This window comes from Pollicipes pollicipes, unplaced genomic scaffold (genome assembly GCF_011947565.3).
Source record: "Pollicipes pollicipes isolate AB1234 unplaced genomic scaffold, Ppol_2.1 Scaffold_4295;HRSCAF=5057_pilon_pilon_pilon, whole genome shotgun sequence".
Lineage (NCBI taxonomy): Eukaryota > Metazoa > Arthropoda > Thecostraca > Pollicipedomorpha > Pollicipedidae > Pollicipes > Pollicipes pollicipes.
In genome coordinates this window covers 27,620,910-27,647,368 of record NW_023596461.1, presented here as the reverse complement: position 1 = coordinate 27,647,368, position 26,459 = coordinate 27,620,910, and the positions used below count along the sequence as shown (strand labels likewise).

Below are 26,459 nucleotides of genomic sequence, written 5' to 3'. Positions count from 1 at the left end.
GCTGTATGATGAAATGTTCGGAGAAAGTGTCTTAGCGGTAACACCCAACCATAAAAAAGTAAAACAACGATCAACGCAAACAATATGCTGTGTTAAAATAGCAGATGACGCGGGGGTCGTATCAGAACTCAGACCCCGCCATCCGGCCGTCCCAGCTTGCGTACGCCGTTAACGACCGCTACACCGACCGTGCCCTCCTAGAACGAGACAGCAACACTAAGGTGGAACCATTCGGTCGACCTGACGGACGACCGGGTCCAGCGCGCCAAGTGCGCGACTGATGATGAGGGCTAAGATGGGTAAAACGGCCAGGTCACAATAGAGGGGAAGGTCCAGGTCAGCTACAATGGGGAGGCCGAGCACACGGCGTACCGGCCTAGCTGCTCGGTCCTTGCCCAGCTCGCCAAGTCGGCCAGCACCTACGGAGTCGTACCTCCTGCCAAAACGGAGTATTCCTGCGGCGCCCCCACCAATGCTCTCCTAACGTATATCGCTACGATCCCTTCCCCACTGCTCTTCCCCAGACAGGGTGCCCTTACTGTGCCCCGGTCTTTGGGCCTTGGCAGATACTCCGGCTCGACCTCGACCCCCGCTCCCGGACGAGGTACTCCTGCGTCCCCCTCTCCTGTCCAGATGGTACCATGACCCCTCCCTTCAAAACGGGGTACTCCTAAGGCAGTGGCGCCACCGCTGCATTGACGGGGTATTCCCACGTACGTGCACGGGTATGACAATTAGATGGCTGGATGATGCAGAACGTGATTTCTTGGTGTGCTCGAAACTGACAGTTCACAACTTATGTAAATCAATGCATATTCGCTGCATCCTCAAAAGCACGGTCAACTTCATACACCAGGTTCTCTGTTACGAATGATGATGTTGATTTGAGCTTTAGGGAGCGTCCAAGACCCCAATGGAGACACGAACAGGATTATTCGTGGTACGCTACCTTACCACAAATCTGGGAACAGCGACGGATTCAATTGAAAATATGCGGTCCAAATGGTCCCCACTTAAGCTAGACCATCCCCCTTGGGACTCCGCCCGACACTACTGACATACAGTATCCAGCCTTAACTGCTACGAAAAATAGTCGCACCATTAAAAGAAGTGATCCACATTTGTACGGGGTTTTGAACTGAACTCGCTTTCTTGAGAACCACTCGGGAGCACTTAACAGACCTGTCATCCTAAAGGCCTAAACCCTTCTACTTTCTGTGCTAAACGCCCGAGAAGATGTCCAAACTTTTCCGGGGAGATCGTTTCAAGGTACGCCGGGCACGCATAACGCCATAATAGCGTCATTCGCAGTCCTGTCACTTGATTGTTTATGCGACGATGAAGGCGAATGACGATATAGTTGTTGAGTTGTTCATATCTGGTGCTTGGAGCATGATTTTCAAAGTACAGCGATTGTCAATTAGTTCTGAATCAATGTTGTGCAAGGTACGATGACATAATCAAACGATGGCGTATGCAGGAGGAAATTTACCAGCAGAGAAATTGTGTTGGCTAGAGTAGTCTTTTTCACTGAGAAGCGTACCAACAGTAACGAACGAGCTGTTTTCATCATATCTGCTGCTTGCTTCAACATCTTCAAGTGTGGAACATTCCATTTAATAGCATTACACTCCAGGCTGATGTCACAGATATGCTAACGTCTTATATTTGTAAGCTAGATATATTTTCCATGACAAATTGCCGTTTCGTCGCAGGCTCAACAAAAGCGAAATAGTTCTAACATTGTGTACCCAGCAAATCTTGCCCTATACGTGCTTTTGTTTACAGTGCAAAAGCCTAGACCGCAAAGGTGTTACTTTACACACTTTCGGAGGACCTGATACCCCACCAATGCAGATTTGTTCCCCCCTCAATGCTCTACTGAGCATCGCATTCCTATCAATGCATATGAGCAAAACAGGAATACTGGGCCCATAAAAAACAGCAAGTCTCTGAACTGCTGGGTGAACTCTGAACCCTAGGCACCTAACCGTATTCTAACCATCGTCATCATCATCGCATATAGTCATCACAGACGCGATCATAATCATATCGACGTAAAATGGAAAGCCATTTCCCAGCTGCGAAGCAATTTTGGAGCCGACCAAATACTTTCCATCTTCATTTGGCAGCAGAGACGTGCATCAAAAACGCATAAATGGGCGAAGCTATCAGGATTGGGGCAAGGTTAAGACAAATCGATTGGCCCATCCCCAAAGCGATTCTAGAAAGTGAAACTCCTGCTATAAGCCCAAAACAAAACAAAAAAAACATCTCACACAGAAATTAAGGCAACGAGTGATTACTATACCTGAGACGCCAATTTGATGCTCACTAAACCATGGATCGCTGCGGAGCTCTGTCGTACGGCATACACTCTCAGCTCCGTATGCACGCACGCACGATGGTTCAACCATGAGAATGCGGGGGCATTGCCAGCACGAGCGACCCCACCCTCCACAACTAACTCGCATATCAGGCCACGGGGCTGGAACAGAGCAGATGCACCTCCAAAATCAAAGTCATCCTAACTTGTCATGCTGGGAGTGTGTTATGCAGGACATTTTATAATTATCATTATCCAGATCTTCGTACCCGCTGCTGCCTTGTCGGTGGCTGCGGCCCAAAGCTACGGCCAGGCGCCCGCCCCACACTATGCCTCAACTAAGCCACCACGCTACGCTCCTGCTCCGACGCCAAGCCACGCCCCGGCTCCGTCGTACGGCCGGGCGCACTCCTACGCCCCGTCGTACCAGGAGCCCCGCTACTACGCACAGCCGTGCCAGTTTGCTTACGCCGTCAACGACCATTACAGTGGCTCAGTATTCTCCCAGAACGAGAACAGCGACACCAAGGTCGTACAGTGCTACTACTCGGTCAACCTGCCCGACGGCCGGGTTCAACACGTCAAGTACACGGCTGACAACCAGGGTTACGACGGCTACAACGCCGAGGTCACCCACGACGGGGAGACCCAGTATCCCGAGCCGGCCACCTACGCCCCAACCCGCTCCACCGCTCTTGCAAGCCGGCTTCCTCTTATCAGCCTGCCCCCGTGTACAGGCCGGCTCCATTTTACCGGTCTGCTGCTCGCTCTTGCCAGCCTGTTCACTCCTATCAGTCTGCTCCCTCCTACAAACCTGCTCGTTCCTACAACCCCGCTCCCTCTTACACGCCTGCTGCTGCCTCTTAAGCCCGCTGGAAGTTACGGAGCTCCTTCCACATCGTATTAGGGAGCGCCCCCCAGTGAGTTGAGTTTGGGTTCATGTGCTGGTTTAGGTATGTATGTGTTCATAACTTACTGATTCTCCATTTGTGTGTGTTATATGTCTGTGGTCCAATGCAATGTATGTACCGTAAACATTATACTATTACGTGCGTGATTTATCAACTCTGTGAAACAGACGGCGCAGCTCGGGTCGGCCGACTAACAAATAGTCGTGTTCAGGTCGCGCATCGCAGGAAGAGTGACAGCGACAGAGGAAACCACGGGTCAGGGGACAGGAACATATTTACAAAACACTCGCGTTGTACTATCCTAAAGCAGCAGTATGATGCGACAAAATCACGAGCTTATACTCCGTTACATCCCTAACGCAGGTTTACTTAACCAAAACACAACACACCACACGTGTATTACACGCATGCATGTAGCTGAATCCAGGAATTTGATTCGGACCATGTATCACTCTAGTTCTAAAACGGGCTGAAAGGACAGATTCCTACAGTTTATCCAGATTGAGGGGCGTCTGAGCAGGCAGACTTACGTGACTAGTACGGTCACTCTAGGAACCTGAATGACTGCAGTGGCCGAATGGATTCGTTCATTGCAGCAGCACAATATGCCTTGCGGTGACTTCAGAGCCTTTCATCGCTTCAATACGGTTCAGTTCATGGTATTCACGAATCATTCTAACAAGGGGCATCTTGTTTGGTTTGACAAAACTACGATAGCAGTATAAATGCCGTATTAAATCATGACAACAACGCGACCGCATACGCACGTTGTCAACCATCCAGTCGTGCACACAACTTCTTCAAAAAATAAATAAGTAATCAAAATATAAATCATAACCACACGTTAAACAACGGGAACCAAGCAATGATTACACAACGGGACCGTCTAAATCCTCTGGCCTGGTGCGAAACTCATTGCGGGTGGGAGAGGCGGCGATAATCGGCAGTAAGTGGCTGCAGGATGGGGCCGCGCGGTTCGAAAAAGCCCTGCGTGCCAGCGACAGGCGAAGAGCTGGCAGATCAAGGGCGCCCGCCGCTGCCGCCCGGGTGGCACGCTGGCACACGACGGTACGTGGGATGAACAGGGACCGCCGGATCGCCAGCGGAGCCCGCGGGTCTTAAAGGAGCCTGAATACAGCGAGGCCGTCACGATGGGTGACAAGGTCACTGACACCGCGCATCCCAGCCGCTTGAACAGTCGCCGTCACTGAATATCGCGGACGGGCATCGGTGACGATCCTGCCCCAAAGTTCATCAGCCCGCGCACTCTGTTTAGGTGACACGCAGAAGTCTCACCCCTGACCGAGAGGAAAAAACAAAAGATGAGGTAAAACGTAGGACTCAGAAACTATAGGGGGATTAGGTCTTAAAGAGGGCGGGCCTGTGAACTGCATCGCAAGGTCTTCCAGATGGCTATTTCATTTCAAGACACCTTATGAATGTGGAACACTCCCTTTACTTCTTCCAAGGAACGTCAAAGTCACTTCCTCCCCCACAATAAAAGGAGGGCTTGTGTCATGCAAGTGACGAACTCTTTTGTTTAAATTCGTACAATCACACCCTAGCTCAAATAATGTTTTCAATAGACGCGGAAATGAGTATCACGACAAATAAAACATGAAAAGCAAATCAAACAGCATTTCAAAACAAGCCCATTGGAAAGGAACGGAAGCTTTTTCAGGCCGCGCAAGTGGTGACACGAAGTAAAGGACCTCTAAACCATACGACCGTTGTTGCAAGTCACCTGCTTAGGAGCAAGTCAAAACACCTGCCTTAATTTTCCGGCGAAGTTCTAGCTAACTAGAGAAAACGAACTTTTCTGCTCGAATATTTGCTTACCATAAATGTTCTCCCACCTGGTAAAATGAATAGCTATTATTGTTACAGGCACGCTAAACACACATTCTGGCGTGCACTCTGCAGCCATCACCACACACCACTCATTCCAGAGGTTGGTTATGGACGCCGTGCTCCGGCTGGCCTGTGCTGACGACGTGGGCCCTCCCCATCCGAGAGTCCGTCTCGTGCTCACGCGGTATCTCTCCCCTCGACTCCTGGCTAAGAGCCCGCCCGGACCTGTCGCACCAGGAGACACAGAAGTACGTCTGACCCAGCGTGAATCCTGCCCTACCACTTTGAACACGCCGTCAACGATAAGCAGAACGGTGGTGTCATCTCCCAGAACGAGAACAGCTATCACAGGCGTCTGTCGACGAGAATAACCAGAAATTTCAGGATTATTTTCATAAATATGTGAGCATGTCTACTAGCATAATATCACCCTTTCGATACCAAATTGTAATCTTGTCGCAACCCCAACGAAGCCCAATGAGCCGCCTTATTTTTGACTCAGTTCTTGGTTGTTACAAATTTTACCCGATTTGTTTAGTTCATTGAGGGTCACAGCCCTAGTTAACACCGCCCACTAATGTTACAAATCAACGCGTAATTACTGTGACTTCTACGCCTACATGCTTTTTACGACACACTTAACCTCTTAGGAGCTTCGTCCACATCACTTACACACTCAACTCAGTATGTGCATGCATACGACGATCCCACCATGAGAATGTGAGGGCGATTAGCAGCACGAGCGACCCCGCCCTCCACAACGGCTCGTATATAAGGCCACCGGGCCAGCAACACAGCGTCAGTCACCCAACGGACCTCACTGAGATCACCATGAAGGTGAGAATAATTCAGAGGCTGTGACAGCGCAGCGCTCCATGCCTGCTAATGCCAGAAACGACTCAATATCAATGTGATCGTCATATGCACTAAAGGCGTGTTATACAGAAAGCTTTCTATTTTCAGGTTTTCGTTCTTGCCGCTGCTCTGTCGGTGGCTGCGGCCCAAAGCTACGGCCAGGCACCCGCCCCACGCTACGCCTCAGCTAATGCACCACGCTACGCTCCTGCTCCGGCGCCAAGCCATGCCCCAGCTCCGTCGTACGGCCGGGCACCTTCCTACGCCTCGTCGTACCAGGAGCCGCGGTACTATGCCCAGCCGTACCAGTTTGCGTACGCCGTCAACGACCATTACAGCGGCTCAGTGTTCTCCCAGAACGAGAACAGCGACACCAAGGTCGTACAGGGCTACTACTCGGTCAACCTGCCCGACGGCCGCGTTCAGCACGTCAAGTACACGGCTGACAACCAGGGCTACGGCGGCTACAACGCCGAGGTCACCTACGACGGGGAGGCCCAGTACCCCGAGCCGGCCACCTACGCCCCAACCCGCTCCTACGCTCCTGCCGCTCCCTCCTACAAGGCTGCTCCCTCTTACCAGCCGGTTCGCTCTTATCAGCCTGCCCCCTCCTACAAACCAGCTCCCTCTTACCGAACTGCTTCCTCTTACCAGCCGGTTCGCTCCTATCAGTCTGCCCGCTCTTACAAACCAGCTCCCTCTTACCGCCCTGCTGCTCCCTCTTACCAGCCCGCTGATGCTTATGGAGCCCCTTCCCAGTCGTATTAAGGGGTACCCACATCTGAGCAGGTGTGTGTTCGTAACTTGATGTTTCTCCGTTTGCGTGTTATACGTCTGTGTTGAAATACAGTGCTTGTAGCACAAGCAAGATACTGTTATGTATGCGATTTAGCGACTATATGAAGCAAAGACGCTCGAATTGCGCGAGTAGCAAATCGATTGAGGTCCCTATTTCCGGGATAACTGATAGCGAGAAAGGAAACAACAATGGGTTAACGAACGAAAACTAGCTTACAAAACACTAGTGGTGTACTGTTCCAAAGCAGCAGTATACTGAGACAGACAAACAAAACACATCGTTTTGCACCACCCATACAGTTTTTTGAAGCAACGCATAAATCATGGAGCGTCTATTGAATAAATTAATGCACCTGGCCCCAGAAGTGGTTCGATTCAGACCTCGTATCATTTCCAATTTAATACGGTAATTGGTACCACATATGCATACCTTTCAAGCTCGTAGGGAAGCGTCTGAAGTAGGTGGACTTACGGGATAGTACGTCAGATGGGATCAGATAGTACCATCTCTCTAGCGATAATAAATGGATTCGCCGACTGTATCATCAGAGGATACCTTACAGTCATATTGGAGCTATGCCACGTTTCCGTCCTGAGACACTTTATGAATCGTCAGCATAGGACCAGCATCCCTTCTACTAATCCCGGGGCCAGCTAAAATTTTGCCAAGGAAAATTTTTTAACATTTGCATCGTGTACACTACGTCGTATTTCACCGCTGAATCAGGACCACTGTGTGCTGACTGCCTGTGCTATTTCTGCAGTTGCAGGAAAAGTGTAAACACGGCTGGAAGCAGATATACGGATCCGAAACAGATTCCTGCGACACGATGTGCAGGAAATCGTAGTGCAAACGAAAAGCAACTGGAAAAAGCTGAAAATTACCGTCAACAATCAGATCACTTCAAGCCACAGTGGCTATACGCCAGCAGCGTTGCCAAGAGATTGCATGCCGGACGTCTGACAGACTAGTGCAGTATGTCCAACTAGGTGTTAGGCTTATATTTGCCCGGTTTTTTATAGTTTGACACGCTTAGTTCTCGCAGAAGAGCTTAGTCATATGCACTCTTACAACAAAGAAAGGTTTGTGCCACACAACTAGAGGCTGGTTGCTATCAAAGTATGCCACTAAAACCGAATTTAAGGCAACATTTGCTAAGTTTGTAGAAATCTGTGACTCGACAGAAGAAGTAAGGGCAATAAAACCAAGCACAATATTTAACAACAAACCCATCAAGTCCTAACTAAAGCTCTTTCATAGCGAATCAGTAGTGACAAAAGCTAACAAACGTCCAGACCAACAAGCCGCTGTTACATGGCACCTGTTCAGCAAAACATCAAACAATCTGACAAAAACTGTCACCTCCATGCTCAGATCACAACGATTTAAAACATACTTGAAAAACCTACATTTTCCTTTACAGTAGTTAATTCCATAAATGTTTCCCTAGCCGGTAAAATTCCCGGCTTTGCTTTTTTCTCTTTTCAACGTGACGCACGTCGTCACACCTTGTTTATGGACAGCCGGCGTTAAATTGACCATACCAACTATCAATAGCCATGGCGCAAACGGAATTCCAGCCCGGCCCATGACGTGCGAGTCCAAGTCGCTCACCACCTGGCCATTACGCCCCGATTTTCTCGCGAGCATGTTAAGAACATATCGTTCCGTGCACCCTGCAACCATCATCACACACCACTCATTCCAGGGATTAGTTCTGGTCGCCTAGCTGTCGCTGGCTGTTGCTGACGACATAGGACTCTCCCCTGCCCAAAGGTTCGCTCGGCTTCACGTGGCACCCTCCCTTCGACCACGTGGTACCCCTCCCCTCGAGCCCGTCCCAAACTGTCGCAACAGGAGATACAGTGCTATGTCAGGCCTAGCCCGCGTCCAGCCGTACCCGTCTGAATAAGCCGTCGACGATCAGCACAACGGTGCTGTCATCTCCGAGAACAAGAAAAAGCTATCAGAGGCATCTCTATAACCGAGAGAACAAAAACCACACTTCACTTTAATGGCATGGACATATGCAAACCTGCTACAGAATATCACCCTTTGCTAGCAACATGAAATTTCGTCGCAACGCAACGGGAATCAATTGGTTATCCCACTTTTTAGACTCTGTAGACTCTATTCTTCGTTGTTACACATCTTACCCAAATAATCTAAGTAATGGAGTGTCACAACCCTAGTAAACGCCGCTCGCAACATTAAAAACAGTAATGGAGTGTCACAACCCTAGCTAACACCGCTCGCAACATTAAAAACAAACGAGTGGTGACTAAGACTTCCACGCCTACACCCTTTGTGTGATACACTTGCTCTCTCCGGAGCTCCGCCATACGACATGCACACTCAACATTAAATGTACATGCACCACCATGAGAATGTGGGGGCGATTAGCAGCACGGGCGACCCCACCGTCAACAACGGCTCGTATATAAGACCACCGGGCCGGGAACAGAGCGTCAGTCATCCGCCGGATCACACTGAGAACACCATGAAGGTGAGATGAACAAAGAGGCTCACAGTGCAGCACTGCATTGCTGCAAATACCCGAAACGACTCAATATCAATGTGGTCGTCATATGCAATAAAGGCGTGTTATAAAGAACGCTTTCTCTTTTCAGGTTTTCGTTCTTGCCGCTGCTCTGTCGGTGGCTGCGGCCCAAAGCTACGGCCAGGCACCCGCCCCACGCTACGCTTCGGCTAAGGCGCCTCGCTACGCTCCTGCTCCGGCGCCAAGCCACGCCCCGGCTCCGTCGTACGGCCGGGCGGCCTCCTACGCCTCTTCGTACCAGGAGCCGCGGTACTATGCCCAGCCGTACCAGTTCGAGTACGCCATCCACGACCAGTATACCGGCACAGCGTTCTCCCAGAACGAGAACAGTGACACCAAGGTCGTGCAGGGCTACTACTCGGTCAACCTGCCCGACGGCCGGGTCCAGCACGTCAAGTACACGGCTGACAACCAAGGCTACGGCGGCTACAACGCCGAGGTCACCTACGATGGAGAGGCGCAGCATCCCCAGGGTGCCAGCTACGCCCCAGCCCGCTCCCACGCTCCTGCCGCTCCCTCTTACCAGCCCACTCCCTCTTATCGGCCTGCCCCGTCTTACAGGGCTGCTCCCTCTTACCGACCTGCTGCTCCCTCTTACCAGCCGGTTCGCTCCTATCAGCCCACTCTCTCTTACAAACCTTCTCGTTCCTACAACCCCGCTCCCTCTCATACGCCTGACGCTCCCTCTTACAATCCCGCTCAAGGTTACTGAGCTCCTTCCCAGCTGTATTAGGGAGCGCCTACTAATGAGCAAAATGTGTTCATGACTTATTTTTGTTTTCTTGCTGCGTGCATTGTACGTCTATGGCACAATGGCAATGTATACATGCATTATAAGAAATACACTGTGGCGTACGTTACTGAGCCAGAATAACACGACAACGTAATGGCTCGGGTCGACCGATAAACAAACCGGAGTGGTGAAGTAGTGCACTGCAGAAAGGATGATGACACAAGATCTTTGTCGTTTTTAATGGGGCTTTCGGCCGCGCTGAATGCAGTGGTCATTTGGGGCCATAATTAGTTATGTTTGCCCAATCAGTGAACCGTTTAAGCAGTCCCTAATTTGATAAGTTCAAGGAATAAAAAGACCCGTTGACATTCAAGAAAGCACGAGTTGTCTACTGGTATGTCACAGGGCGTCATGGACGAGATGGCACGTGGGGAAATAACAACGAATTAATGAATAAGTGCACGTTTATAGAACACTTGAGCTGAACTGCCCCTAAGCAGCAGTGAAGGCAGGACGGACATACGAATTGATGCTGCGTCACACGCCCTATCACCAAGCTTTTAAACCAAAACATTACAACCACGAGTGCACGGTCACCTTCATGACCAGACTACAGAAGCTCCGTTTAAACCGTGCACCAATCGAATTTTAGCCCTCGCCCAACGAGCGGTGGGGGCTTTAAGCGAGGTTGTATTTTTCCCGAAGGTGATACATTACGTTCATTTTTCGGAACAACTGCAACCCCAATGGGCTCCTAGAATTCTGTTCTGATCTATACTTTTATTTAGTGCATTGCTTAAGTTGTGGTAACCTAAGTTGTGGTAACCTTTGATAGTCCAGTTCATGCGAGGGCATCCCTAGCCAAACTTTGACTTGTGTGACCGGCATGAACATTTCCGAGATCATGCCATTGAAGCATCATGACACATATCTGACAGCTTTGGAGGGATTCTCTTGCGCTGCTCTCAACTTTGATAAAGTTTGGCTCTTGAAATAGCCGGAAAGGCTGGTTTAACAATCGCGTTAACCCCGTTGACCTGACGTGACATTTCACAGAAGACCTAAGTCAATGTTCAACAGTGCATGATATAATTTTCCAAGAGCTATTCAACCACATCGGCCCGCATGGACTAGTTTATGATCACCTCTTGCATGACTGGTTCTTGATTAAATCGAAGTGCTCTATTACGTGCTAATTTCATGACGAAGGCCTACTTTGAGTCACAACAATCGAATACTGTTTGACGTGACCATGCCAAGGTTGTTTCTCCGTGGTTACAGCGAAAAGAGTCCGAGCGTTCCAACGTGCAGCGAAACATAAACTCCGGTCCGGTGACGGTTACTAGAGACAAGATAGGACACATTTCGACAGTTCCTGTCCTATCAGGCGCGTTTGAGGAAGTAAACTTATGCGGGGAGTACCAGCTTTCAAAATGGCAGGGGGTGGGTTTTAAGCTCTACCAGGTGCAAAATAAAACAAGTTTTTGTAGAGCAGAAAGTTGACAGTGACTTGTTGTTTTCGTGTTACGGGATAAACAGGCTGGGCCATCGTCAAAAGCAGCTAAATGAGACGAGATACCTGATTCATTTGGCAGGGATTGCTGACAACCATTCCCACTGTCAGACGTTACCGTGAGCACATCGAGTTGTCTTTAAGAAAATGTCTTGTTCTCTGCGCATTCTGCTGTCACGTGGTATAAACTTTAAAAAAAATACCTCAGCTTTCACGAGAAAACACAAAACACTTCTTTTAACATCATTCTTGTCCAGTTCAGTGTTCATTCCAATACCCTTCAGAGCCAAATCAAAAACGCGTTTCCAGACCACTTGCAGGAATGTTTACAGGACGGATACATTCTGCAAGCATAGCTTCAAGCGCATATTTATCTCAACAATATGATCAACGACTTAAGTATGATATCAATGCCTGTGCATCATACGTGCCAACACATTTTTCACACACTTCAACTCAAGTGGTTCCAAAATCACATGCATCGGTTGGACTGGAGCATGAATACCGTTAACTGCATCGTGCACCTATAAGATATAAGTATAGAGCCCCTGCTAGTCAGACCGGGCTGCAGAAGCCATCTGTCTGTAAAGCAATGGGTGAACACAGGTAACTTGTTCGGGACATTCCGGGCCCAGCCTCAGCAATTACGGATGCTATTATGAACACCAAAAGCGTAATACTCAGGTGAATGTCAAGGGTCTTCGAGTGTCGTCTACTCGTCTAATATTAATCCCTCCCCCCCCCCCCCCAAATGGTTACATCAGCGTAACTTGACATTACCAACGCAGTTATGGCATTTTGTACACAGTTATTACAAACCTCACTCAATACATGCAACAATCATGGAAGGGCAAAAATTACCAATCCCAAACAGTAAACATCTGCCACTAGTGACAGCTATGACATCCACACTTTGTGATGTCATTGGGGCGTTACGACGCACTCAGTTGCTGAGGCTATTTGGCGCCGCCTGCCTCCCACCCTGAAAGGAAGGGCGGGCACTCTGGGGAATCGAAACTCGTACCTCTGGTTTCCCAGACGCGCAGTGGTTAAGCAGACGCGTTAACCACTACACTACCGGCACCCCGACACCCACACTTTCATCGTTTGCAAAACAGATCTGACCACTCCGAAGCTCTGGCATACGGCATGCACCCCCAGCTCTGCATGTACATGCACACGGCAGTCCCACCGTGAGAATGTGAGGGGTATTGGCAGCACGAGCGGCCCCGCCCTCCTCAACGGCTCGTATATATAAGGCCACGGGACCGGCAACAGAGCATAGTCAACCACCAGATCACACTGGCAGCATCATGAAGGTGAGGTCAAGTGAGAGGCCAAGCCAGTACAGCGCTACATGCATGTGTATGTTCAATGCACCCCAAATATGAGGGTGGTCCCCAATTGCACTGCTTAAGAGCGTGTTTTACAATACGTATTGTCATTTCAGATCTTCGTTCTCGCCGCTGCTCTGTCCGTGGCTGCGGCCCAAAGCTACGGCCGGGACCCCGCCCCACGCTACGCTCCTGCTCCGGCGCCAAGCCACGCCCCGGCTCCGTCGTACGGCCGGGCACCTTCCTACGCCTCGTCGTACCAGGAGCCGCGCTACTACGCCCAGCCGTATCAGTTTGCTTACGCCGTCAACGACCATTACAGTGGCTCAGTATTCTCCCAGAACGAGAACAGCGACACCAAGGTCGTACAGGGCTACTACTCGGTCAACCTGCCCGATGGCCGGGTTCAGCACGTCAAGTACACGGCTGACAACCAGGGCTTACGGCGGCTACAACGCCGAGGTCACCTACGACGGGGAGGCCCAGTACCCCGAGCCGGCCAGCTACGCCCCAGCTCGCTCCTACGCTCCTGCCGCTCCCTCTCACAAGGCTGCTCCCTCTTACCAGCCTGTTCGCTCCTATCAGCCTGCCCCCTCTTACAAACCAGCTCCCTCTTACCGCCCTGCTGCTCGCTCTTACCAGCCGGTTCGCTCGTATCAGCCTGCTCCCTCTTACACACCTGCTCGTTCATACACGCCTGCTCGTTCTTACCACCCTGCTGCTCCCTCTTATAAGCCCGCTCAATCTTACGGAGCTCCTTCCCAATCGTATTAGGAAGAGTCCACAACCGAGCTAAGGTGTGTGCTCATATCTTAATGTTTTTCCATGCATGCGCGTTGTACGTCTGTGCTAAAATGCAATGTGCATCACAAGTAATATACTGTTATGTACGTGATTTAGGAACTATGTGAAACAAAGACGCTCGGATTGATCGAGAAACATGTCGATTCAGGTCACTTTTATGGGAAGACGGATGGCGACAGAGGAAACAACGGCGGGTTAACGAACAAAAACGCACTCACGAAACGCTCATGTTCCACTGTCCCAAAGCAGCGGTGAACTGCGACAGGCACATGGGATTGCATTGCTTTACATCCCTTACAAGGCTTTCTAAAGAAAATCACCCCATACACCGAGCATCTACTGAACAAATGCATGCACTTGACTCCAGAAGTCGTTCGGCTCGGACTCCGTATCTCTCGGGCTGTAATACGGTAGTGGTGCGACAGATTTATACATTGCATGCACATAGGGGAGCGTCTGAGCAGGCGGACTTACGGGATTGTACGCCAGACAGGGTTGTACGATCTCTCTAGCGGTAATGACTGAAGTCGTTTATTGTCAGCGGAAGATACCTTCGGCGATAAAAGACCTATTTCACGCTTCCATGCAGAGCCACATTATGAATTGTCAGTATAAGAGCACCATCCCATCCATAAATCCCAGAAGATAATGGACATTTTATCGAGGAAATCCAAATCAAATGAATTGCCGATGATCACCCCTGGAAGTGTTGTTAGAAATCAGCATGTATTCACTTCATGTGATTACTTTTTGTACCGTGCACATGTTAATACTAAAGTACACGTGCAAGACATCTTTGATTTCTTACATGCTTTCAATGACCAAAGGTTGTCAAGGCCCTCTGTCACTTGGTTTATCCGAGCTGCCTTTTTTACAAATAAGCCAGTGACAAACAGGATTTGGGGTCAAACCACTTGTGAGTGAATTAATGAAAACCAGAAACGAGGGTGTGGCGCTTGTAAGGAGGTAATTGGAACTAAGAACCCGTATGTTGAGTTTTGGGAAAAAAATCGATGAGAACCAGGAGCCAAAGCCACGCGTTCGCAAAACAAACAATGAGACACAAGATCCAGGGACTAGTGATCATGAATGAACCAGCCGAAACCAGACGTCTACGGTCCCGTTTTGGTGGGGGGAAGTGGGAACCAGAAGTCAACATTGAAAGCCAGGCACAAATCTGATGGTAACTGTTCTTTAGGGACAAATCCGAATAGAAATTCAATGACAATGTCAAAGTGATATTTCATATTCCAAGTGCGCGAAATGGGGCAATGATTAACATTGCAAGCCAGCATCAGTTGTTGATAAAATAAGTATGGCTTATCATGGCATAGCATGCTTTTGTCACACTAGGTCGTCATAACTTAACGTGTTCATCAGAATGTTGATCAGATTTATTATTGGTCGACATCAGATTAAACAGCTCTTGTTCGTGGTTGCTGATCGCAAAGACAAACTAACTTAACCGCAACAAATTACTACCACTCCAAACACAGCAACTTGTATGATTTGTATTGAGCTGTAATACCATGAAAACACCGTTGTGGCGAAGCGGCATCACGTGGTTATGACCTCGTAATAGCCTACATGGGCCAGCATTTTTCAAAATTTCGGCCCGAAAATTTTCACACCGTTAGCAAAAGATGAATACCATGTAATCGTGAATAAAATTGTGCTACATTTTGTCTACCTGTGTTGCGATTATTTTACAGACACGGAATGCTCTGACTTAGGTTGAATTTTAAGAGAGCAATGTGCATGGCAAATAAAATAATTGCAATTCATTGTACTTCGCGTGCACTAGCAGCTTCGTGAACATGCACATAGGCTTAAATTGCATTGACGCATTGACATGCTGACATGCGGTGCAAACACACACACACACGCTTCCGTACTGGACGTGCACACCTGGCGTCGATATTGCAACTCAATTTTCATTCGCCTCAGAGCTTTATTGCAAAATGTATTAGCACAGGCTGACCGATATTGGAAGCATAGCATTTGCCTCATTATCCTGTTCAATCGGACCCATGATCACACCCGTTACGGCGGAGATATGCATCACAGCCGGAGGCCAGACTCGCACCCGGGGCCCGCTTGTCACAAGAGAACACCCCGACATGCGATGTCTCCAGACACAGTAAAAACCCACGAAATGTGACTTTGTCAGAGACCTTTTGTTGGGCATATGTTAAGTAAGTATGAAGTGTAGTCACCAGGTTACCAGTTCTGTAAATCAGAATTAATTCAGCCTTAAGGAGGGAACAGATCGGGAGGGAGCAGAGATTCATCACAATACCGCTGTATACTGAAAACAGGAAGAATGGCTAGGGCATGATAATAGTACTGTGAGAATGTAGGAAATAGGTATTTTTGAGACTTAAAACCTGATAAAAGATGAACGTGTCTATCACGATAATTGACGTGAGACCGTAAATGCAAATCATGCATGGCATAAAACAGACATGGCGTTGAACGTAAGGCAGGGCACATTACCGTGCACCTCAACATTAAACATAACTGGTGCAGAAGTGAGATACTACAAACAAGAAATCGAATATTACGCACGCGAAGTCGGATATTACGGATGCGGAGTCGGATGTTACGGATGCGGAGTCGGATGTTACGGATGCGGAGTCGGATATTACGGATGCGGACTCAGATATTACGGATGTGGAGTTGGATATTACGGATGCAGAGTCGGATATTACGCAAGTGCGACGCTGCTGGCTATGCGCACACTCCACATATGAAAAGCTGCTTGTCACAACCTGACTCCTCAACAAATCAACCCTTACTCTTGTTCATGAAAGAAAGAGAAGTCCGCTTACCAGTTTCGACTAGGGTGTCTGAAATTTCGGATTGACTTTGGCCAGCCATCAGTCTTGTGCTCTACACAGTTCAAGTTATTAGAGCTTTCCAACGCAGCCGAAAGAGCTGCACAAGGACCTGTCGAATCCGTCGCATATTCTCCAGTCGCGACAGCAGGAAAATAGGGCGCGCATTCCACGATAACAAGCCTGTGTTCATTGCACGGCAGTGTTAAGGTCACACGTGGAGACACGCATGCGTGCATGCATGCACGCATGCCATCCGAGTGACGGTAGGTCACACGTGGGGACACGCATGCGTGCATGCATGCACGCATGCCATCCGAGCGACGGTGACGGATCCACCAGGCTAAATGCTAGCCGCAGCCAATGCTCGGCAGCTACTTGGGATGTTATTCGTCACAATTACATCTTATGTATTGATCCATGCCCTACATTCCAGTGCAGTTCGAGCATCAGCAAGTAAGCAATGTTCGATATTGCAGGTCCGTTTACTAAGGCGTCCTTGCCAGCTATTTTAGCCGTGACAATTGTACATAATTGCATTGCATTTCACTGTTCCACATATGACCCAATTAATCAGCTTTACGTCAACTACTTTGCACGCTCGACGACTTCTGCTCACTCAGTGCGTGACCAACGCTGCAAGCTTGAGAGATGTTGCCACATGCTCATTTGTGTGTCACCCCCTCGCTGATCGGTAACTCAGCTGCGTGGGATAATGCACACGATGTACCCGCAGGCCCATTTAAGTAACGGTTCAGCGAAAGATACGCACGCCAAACGTAGAGTATCACCATGTCAAGGCTGACTGGTGGTTGACCTGACGGTGCGCCAAACACAGGAGCATCTTAAAACCCTCAACACCGTCAAAAAGGATGCCCCGTTGACTACAAGACAGCCTCACACTTTGGGACGCTTTTTCAAAATAAGGCCGCAATCAACAAATGACGCATTACGCTGCAAAGCATCTTCACCTCGTTTTCAAAATTGCATACTTCATGCGACTTAGTTTGTCTAGATGGTTAAACTGACCGGTAGAAAAGATTCTATTACCAGCTTTCCACTGCTCTAAACATCTTAAAGCCTCGTTTAGTCGAATTTATCTTTACAAACTATCACCCGCATGAGACATACAGAGATTTTACCATCACTCATCCACCACCACAGCGTGCCGTGAGCGATCATCGACCGGCCACCACGAAAAGCGATCGAACGCTGTGGTTCATTCACATCAGATACACACTGAAAGGCAGATGACAAAACGAGCAGCAATCGTTTGCAACCTGCGAGATCCCATTACGACATTCCAATCGCGTGGACTAAATGTACAGCTAATATAGAAAATCTGTTATGACCTGATCTTCACAAAACGTCACATCTTAGCAAAGATCAGTCCACACTTCATCAGCGTCTTGCTCGTGACGTGCCGAATTAACACTCGTGCACAAATGCCCGTCCAATTCACATCGTCGGCCCACAATAGAATTAACGCCCATGAGCGAGCTGGTCATTACGGACCGCATTACCACCTCAGTTCAATGAACCAGGGCAGTAGAAGGAAATCTGGTAACAGTTTGTTCGTGAGTTCAGTTCACGGCCAGTCACCAGCAGACACTTGCAAGCTGCGCAATAGTGGGCGGCGACTTTGTCCAAAGTAAGGGTCACCACGCTGCCGCGCTCTAATTATGGAGTTCGCTGAATGCCCGATCGTTCCACGCGCGAGCATTGCCAATGCCGACGTGACGCCTGCGGGCGGAATCGGACACCGCCGTGATCCCCATCAGCTGCCGGTGTAGTCTCAGCGGTCAGCGTGTCCGACATGCATGACGGCTGCACGTGTGCCGCCCTAACCGCATCCCTCCATCCGGGAGTTTTATCCGGGCCCGCGTCCATGTCTCAGCTTTCTGCGTCACACCCCACCCGCCGCTGGTCCATCGCGAACGGCCGACACCACATCTCAACTCGGGACAAGCCCGCAGCCCCCCCCCCCCCCCGCCCCACCCCCTGCCCCCCAGACCTTGCACGCTACCAACGAATGAATGAATGACCAGACACGTATCACGCAAGCAGCGGGCAACACCAATCCTGACTCCGCCGCAGGCCGCGGCGCGGCGCAGCCAGCCGGGTCACACCCTCCCGGCGCCTGAGGCGTCGTCGGACGACGGCCGCGCGCCAGATCCGCGCGCCGGCGACCCGTGGCGCAACACGGCGACAGACGCGTTTCTCAACGGGCCGGCGCCGGCTGACCTGCAGCGGCGGCCAGCCTCCGGCCGGGCGCGGCGGCGCGGCGCACGGCGACGCGATGGGCGGTGGCGATCCCACCGAGCCGCCGGCCGACCCCGGCGCTGGACCCGGCGCCGGCCTGCGCCGTTGCCCAGCCGCCGGGTGCGCCTGTAGCCGGCGGCGCGCCTCCATCCCCTCAGAGTCGTGCTGAGCTGCTTCCCGTGCCGCCGTGGTCGCCGCGCTGGCGACGCGCCACGGCCGGACGCTCAACAGCGCAGACCAAGCAGCTCACCAGACGCTCCCATGATCTTGATCATGATCAAAGGTTCAGAAAGATGTTTTACATGTATCTGACCCATTTGGGTGACATAAAATACACGAGTTTTCTTTATTAACATGAAATCTGTAATCTTCCTAATATAATAATTTTAGTAAAATAAATAGATAATTTACCATCGCGCACGACCAAGACCCCTTACAAGACTGCCCGACTCCGACTCGACGTGTGCACACAGCTGGCAGTTCGCTTCCCCCCCCCCCCCCCCCCCCCAATGCCGTTCACCCACGTAAAGACCCGCTCCTAAACATGAGCTGACGCGAGCGTTTCAAAGTAATTGTTGGCTTAAATTTCCCCGGGTTGTGACCTCTTGAACAATGGCCGAGTTGAACCAAAAGGCAGAGGAAATGGCAGGTCAACTGAGAAGAATGGCAGTCAATCGTCCGCACCACTTTCCCTAAGGAGCGCCGAGACCTACAGATCAATATCATTTCATTGAATGAGCTGAAGACAATCATCCCATCACGAAGTTGTGACATAAGCCTATCTATTGCGTCCGACATAACTCGAAACAACGTCCACATCCCGAGATATTTCAATGCCTGGCCAAGCAACGACCAAATCCTGACTTACCCAACCATCTGCGGTTCGTACTAATAAGGCCGGTAACACATCCGCCGGCCGGTCAGCCCGCACACGCCCCGCCCGGGGAACTGCCGCTTGCAAAATACAGCGAGGACGTGCCGAACAGGGCCTGCACGGGCCTGGGCGTGACCCGACCCGCGCAGGGTGGATATCCCAGATGGGAACAGACCTGGTCGGAGTACAAAGTGGGCGGGCATGCAACGGCGGCAACACGACCCATTGTCTATCAGCTGATCGTGAGCGGTCGATGATCAGGGCTGGGACAAAATAACGAAGTTTGCGCAATTACCTAGCAGCAGTGCATGTCAATGCAATGAAATTTACGATAGCAAAATAGCGTTCAATTATACATTACCGATCGTTTCAGCGCTGAACGAACTTTTAGAACGCAGAGGCGCAGTGCGGACGTAGACGTGGCGGCTTACCGACCCAACCTTACAAAACCCTCGCTATTTTAACATTCATCAAAGTGTGTACCAGACAAAATAAACGTTCGTTTTGGAACGTTTGATCTTCTTTGTTCTTTTTGGAACATACCATGACCTTCCCAACACACTTGCCCAGGCAATGCAACAAATGGAATTCGAAATCATAGCGAAATCATGCGTGCATTGCGACTACCGACACCAACGGCTTGCCGACAGCGCTTGCAGACGCCATATCCTAACGATGCCAGCAGCGCACAAGGACAGCCGCTGAACAAATTTGCCTACACGGGGCCCGTCCAGCTGTCCAAAGACCAGCTGGCGGGTAACATCGGATACTGTGGGTGCTGTTTCCGCTTGACGTGACCTCCCGTTTAGGTGCGGTGACCTTCAGCACGGAACGTTCCGCGACAGCCGACTGGTGGTATCACAGTCGGGTCGACACTCCAGCAACGAAATCAGGCTACAAATGTTGCGGACGGTGGCCACCCCTGCTCTGTGTCCTCCGTTTGGAATGCGCGATGCGCTTACAATTTCGCTGGCTCCTACGTATATTAAACGAATGCAGACAAAGTAGCTGGTCGTCATGGCATATGGGTGTGGGACTTATGTGTAGTGCCAAGTCCAATAGGCCAGCAGTTGACGCGTGTCCCTTCACGACTCTTTTGCAGATCAGGTATCCTCTATAGGGACCAGCAGAGTCGACATCAGAGCACACAGGAGGCTTGGCTGCCGTCCCACATCCCGCCACAGCAGCCCCCGGCGCCGGCAGCAGAGGAAGCGCCGGAAGCAGCGGGTCAAATACCCTGCACGGCCCCCCACCGGCTCCGCGCCTCCGCCCGAGATGCGGCCCCCCTCCCGCTGCCCCTCTACACGCAGCGCCGCTGGCGTGCCTCGCCAGGAGGGCGGCCGGTGGCGGGCGGAAAAGCTGCCGGCGGCCGGCCGGGACGCCGGGCGTCGTCGTCGGCGGCGGCGGCGGCGGCGGCGGCGGTCAGCGCGTGAGACAGTCGTGAGTCGGAGAGACGCGCCGGGCACGCGCCGAACGGCAGCGCGCTATCCGACCGGCGGCGGCCACGCAAGCTGGCCAGAGGCGCCCGCGGTCCGTACACTGACGACCCGACAGCACGGCAGCAATCACCGGCCGTCCGAGAGCGGGAAAACCATGGCATGCCGCGCTTGGAGAAGTGGCCATGTGACAGCGGTGTTTATGTCAACAGTGGCGAAATCCTGTGCGGCCGCAACCGACACCTGTGTCGTGTTCTCCCAAGTCGTGAGCGACTGGGAGGTGGTTTTGTACACGCCTGTTGCGGGCCGATAGTAGCCGGTCCAATAGAAACGCCGCAATCTTGGTTTAGGAAATCGAACATTCGGCACCTTGCTACATCAAGAAAAGAAATTTGTGGGTGACACATGGCACTTTTCTAATCGCATAGTTCTCGGTGGGGCATATCTACATTATTCATGAGTTGGGAGTCGGTATGCTAAAACGTCATCGGCATTCAACCACTACCTATTGGTATATCTCAGGTAGCTGATGTTCAACATATTCCTGAGCGTAAAATGAGAAATACCTGGGAGTTAAAGGTCATTTTTGCCAGTATCAAATGCATGCATTTTATCCGATGTCAAGTAAACATATATCAAAGGCCATCAACATCCGCACCAATGGAGATTGCCCGCCATCCACTCTTCCTTTCTAACCTGTCTTCCCCAATTTTCAAAACCGTTCATAAATCCAACAAAGAGGTGCCAAAACCTGACCACGTATACCGCTATGTGTGTCCATGGTAGTGCGTCGGTGTTGACAATTGATATGCGTGAGCATTTTTAAATTGCAACTTGGAACGCGGTGTCTAAACACCATGTCATGTAATGTGCCTGTGCCACATCCCAAGCATTCAGATCAGCTGTATTAAAAACCTTCACGATTCACACATTTTATCCCACAATGACCAGCATTTTCTAACATTCGGAGGATGTCAATTGAGTTTCAGGCAAACCAAACAAATGAAGCAAATTGCAAGTTCACCTGGAGCAGTGCACGTCTGGCAAACCTGAGGTAAGGGGTCCGATTCTCCGCGGTAGCCGTTTTTCTTGCCATGGTGAGCAACAGGCAATAGCCCCATATAGCCTACGCAGCTAAGCGTCTCGAAAATTTAAGACAACACCAAATTGTCACCGATGCGCTGCGAATCTGTTGCACTCGGTCGCGCATTCGCCCATTCATTCTTGGCCCTAGCGACACACGTGCGACCTGCCAGTTTGGTTTGTACTCACCAGATGGCACTAGGACGGTGGTGAGGAACATGAAGACGCTGCCGAGCAGGATCGCGAGCAGAACAGTGAACCTCCAGTCGGTCTCGCCGGCCAGCGGCGACGGCCGTGCCGTGCCCTCGTCCTCCTCCACCTGGTAGTTTCCCAGGAACAGGTCGATCGAGTCCTGTCGGCGGCGGCCGATTAACGCGAGCCCAGGTGTGGTCTCGCAGCGCCGCGATCACGCGTCCATCCCATCTCCGTGTCTCCAAACCATCAAACGCTGCACTTGAACCACACGGTGGCGACGGTCTGACTAAATGAAACGGTTGCACAATCGATGACTTATAAGGGCCAAACAGGGAGAGGATGCAGCAAATTAAAGAAGCTCGTGCAAATCGCAGGATCATTCCCTAAACACGGATAGCGGCGATATCCGCCACCACAAACCAAAATATTCATGTGCGCCCACAGCAGTAATACGCAATCGATTAAGAAACTCAGGTAAAACAAAATTTCTGTGTCCCAATCAAACACTTCCCTGCTTCAATACAATACTGGTTCAGATCACTTTGCCGCCAGCTGTCCACAACATCCTCCGAGCCTTGCCAGCCGCCCAGCCAGAGCTCCATCACAGCCTGGTCCATCTATGCAGCTGGACTCAGATTTCATGCTTGATTGCAGCCGTCACATCGGGGAAACACACCCGACACTCACACTGCCGCGCCCGCCACCGACCCCTGCTCATCTGTCGGAGACACCCGACACATAAACTGCCGCGTCCACCGCCGATCCCTGCTCATCTGTCGGAGACGCCCGACACACACACTGCCGCGCCCGCCGCCGACCACTGCGCACCTGACGGAAGCCGTCCTTGAAGTTGTTCTTGACGTAGCGACAGAGCGAGTTGTAGCCATCGCGGACCAGGCCCAGCTTTGTGCGCTGGCCGGTGCGCGTGAAGTCGGTCTTGAGCGCCGGCGTACCCGAGTACTGGATGGAGATCATGTCGGCGTTGTCGGCCCACACGTTCTTGTAGAGGAACTCGAAGCCCGAGTGCTCCTCCAGCCGCTGGTCCTCCCGCAGGATCGACAGGCGCTGGAGAAGGGGGGAGCCGTGAGCAATAGCAGCGTCATGGCACTTTGACACATGCCCACGGACAGGAAATTGTCGTCACTAATATCGATCAATGGTCCATACGAATCATCGATCAACAGGGAACATTTGTGTACCCAGCAATGACAACCACAGCTTTTCCCCGCAAGCACAACATAACGTTAGCTCTATGGTTAATCGGGAGTCTGAGGCCCCATTTCTGACCAGACAATTAACAAATCTGCCCCCTCCCCTCCGTCGCCAGGGGGCCCCACACTCCAAGCCACCTCCCCCGCGCCCTCTGTGACCAGGGCACCGGACCCCTGACTAAAACACCCTCACCCTTAACTGGGGCACCCCCACCCCTGACCAGGACATTAGCACCTCTGACCAGGACACTAGCACCCCTGATCAGGACACTAGCACCTCTGACCAGGGTACCCGCACCCCTGACCGGGGCAGCCGCACCCCTGACGAGTACACTCGCACCCCTGACGAGTACACTCGCGCTCCTGACCAGGACATCCGCACCCCTGACGAGTACCGCACCCTGACGAGTACACTCGCACCCCTGACGAGTACACTGACGAGTACACTCGCACCCCTGACCAGGACAATCCGCACCCCTGACCGGGACGCCCCACGCCCCGGCACGGCGCGTCACCTGGAGCGCCTGCTGCAGCTGCCGGTGTGCGATCATGCTCTGCACCACGTTGGTGCGGTCCAGGCAGTCGATGCAGTTGGTGCGGAACACACCGTCCTGCATGCGCGCCAGAACGCCGTCCCTCGTCATCAGGAAATAGCCTGGCGACGGCAGCAGGCGCGCCTCAGTCAGGCGGTGGGCAAAACGGTCAGCAAAAAGATATCACTGCGCCGGGTTGGGCGTAAAAATGGCATCTCTTGACTTTTGCAAGCACCGCGAGCGAGATTGCTCAAGACCTGCATCAACGACAAATCACTAAACATTGGTGCATTTCGTAACACAAGCCACTGAGTCCAACGTCGTGAGCTTCGCTGGAGAACCGTAAGAGGACTTACCCGCGCCTATCCAACCGCAGCGCCCCCTCACACGTCGGGAGAAGCCCACGGCGCTGTCCGACGCGTCCGTAAATCCCTCACACTCGGCCCACGAGAGCCGCCAACGCCAGGCGGGTCGGCGAGCGCTCACCCATCTCCTCCTGCTCCTCGGCGATGCGGTCCATCAGGATGGAGAGCCGGTCCCAGCGCATGTGGCGACACTCGTGGTGGAAGTCGAACGCCTCGTACCGCACGTTGGGCGTGTTGAGCTGGCGGATGTGCGACGACATCGACTCGCCCAGCTTCTTCTCGGCGCCCTTCTGGTCGATCTGCGGGGCGGGGCAACCAGGAGTGCAGCCCGGTAAACTGGCGACCGGCTGGATACTCAGTCCGCCTGAGCGCATGAGCATTGCCCTTGGAGGGCTCGCGTACAAGACACGTTTTACACATGCTCAGCTAGGTTCATGTCTCCCGTCTCATGAGTGTGGCGAAGGCGATAAAGGGTTAGATACGCTGACACGGAGTGAAATCGGAGGGTATGCCTACAGCGTGCTGACGCGTTTTCTCTGGAAGAAGTTCGAGGATGACAAGCAGCGTGTTTAGAATAAACCCGTCCCTAGTTTGTTTGGAGCGCTGGTGAACAGTTTACACAGTGCAGTTCAGTGTAATGGATGCTGGTAGCCCACGTCTGCCTGGTTCCGGGCTTTGACGTATGGAAAAAAAATACACGCACGTACAAAAATACGCGTAAAAATACACGTGCGTACACAAAATGCACGGAAATAGCATGCGCCAAACAGCACACTGCTGACGGCCGGCGCTCTCTCACCAGGTTGATGACCACTTGTTTGCCGTAGTTGAAGAGCTGAGCGTCGAAGTGGCGCGTGCACGCCTCCTGGTGGTTGTCGCGCTCCGAGAGCGTGGGCGTCGGCTTGTAGCGCAGGTTCGGGTACTGGGACCAGAACAGCGGGATGGAGCCGCGCGTCTGAGGGAGACACACGTCATTAGCTACCGGCTCGTGACGGAGGACCTCCGGTACGGCGAGGAAACGGCTGCAGAGAAACATATCAAAGGACTTAGCCACATACAGCCGCGCGTCTGAGGGAGACACACGGCGTTAGCTGCCGGCTCGTGACGGAGGACCCTCCGGTACGGCGAGGAAACGGCTGCAGAGAAACATATCAAAGGACTTAACCACATACAGCCCGCGCGTCTGAGGGAGACACACGGCGTTAGCTGCCGGCTCGTGTCGGAGGACCTCCGGTACGGCGAGGAAACGGCCGTAGGGAAACATCAAAAGGACTTGACCACATACTGTAAACGCACGTTGTGCAGTGATTAAAATTAATTGGAAATGATACTGGTATAACTGACACGAACGCAAGAGCTGGACCCAGCAGTGCCCAAAAACATTGCAAATATGTCGTGGACTAGTTTAGATCACCTGCAACTGTACATATATCGGGGAATTCACTCATGGTAATGGACAGGCGACACATGCTACACCAGGTCAAGCACATTCCAAAAGCTGAAATTGAGAGCAATACGCGGGAAAAGTGGATTCACAGTGTCACAGTGCAAACAAGCAATGGCAGCATCAGGGTAACAGAATCAGCCCATTTGCCGCCATTTCATCCATGGAAGCATTTTCCTACCTGCACGAATGAGTTTTTGTCGCCCTGGAACTCGACGATCTGCTCCGTTTCCACCATGTTGGCCACGTTGCCGCCCGAGTCGATTCCTCGCATGAACATCCTGGCCAGGGGTCAGGTCACATGATCAGATGACCTGCCCTGGGCCAACGGCTTGCAGGCAAGCCGGTGGCTTCGCTGAAGTTAAACTCCAAATGGCGGAGGGGAAATCAGTAAGAAGAAGACGGCTGTGTGCGCTCACAAATTCAGGCCGACCGCAACCAACGTAGCCGGTATTTGACACCAATCATCAGCAGGTCATACATAATGACGTCATGACACCAGAAATCGTGCACCTGATCGGAGGTCAGAAGCA

At 51.6% G+C, this 26,459-nt stretch overlaps 1 protein-coding gene across 2 annotated transcripts in view; it reads right to left on the bottom strand.

Annotated features, from left to right (window-relative positions):
* The window catches only part of LOC119096406 (phosphatidylinositol-3-phosphatase SAC1), an 88,078-nt gene that overhangs the window by 55,829 nt on the left and 5,790 nt on the right, over window positions 1-26,459 (bottom strand). For both annotated transcript variants that reach the window (XM_037219287.1, XM_037219288.1), the window contains exons 7-12: window positions 26,108-26,207; window positions 25,282-25,437; window positions 24,604-24,781; window positions 24,100-24,239; window positions 23,202-23,438; window positions 22,368-22,530 (exon numbers count right to left, since the gene is read on the bottom strand). In XM_037219287.1, coding sequence (XP_037075182.1) covers window positions 22,368-22,530; window positions 23,202-23,438; window positions 24,100-24,239; window positions 24,604-24,781; window positions 25,282-25,437; window positions 26,108-26,207 — 974 coding nt within the window. The remainder of the gene's footprint in view (window positions 1-22,367; window positions 22,531-23,201; window positions 23,439-24,099; window positions 24,240-24,603; window positions 24,782-25,281; window positions 25,438-26,107; window positions 26,208-26,459) is intronic.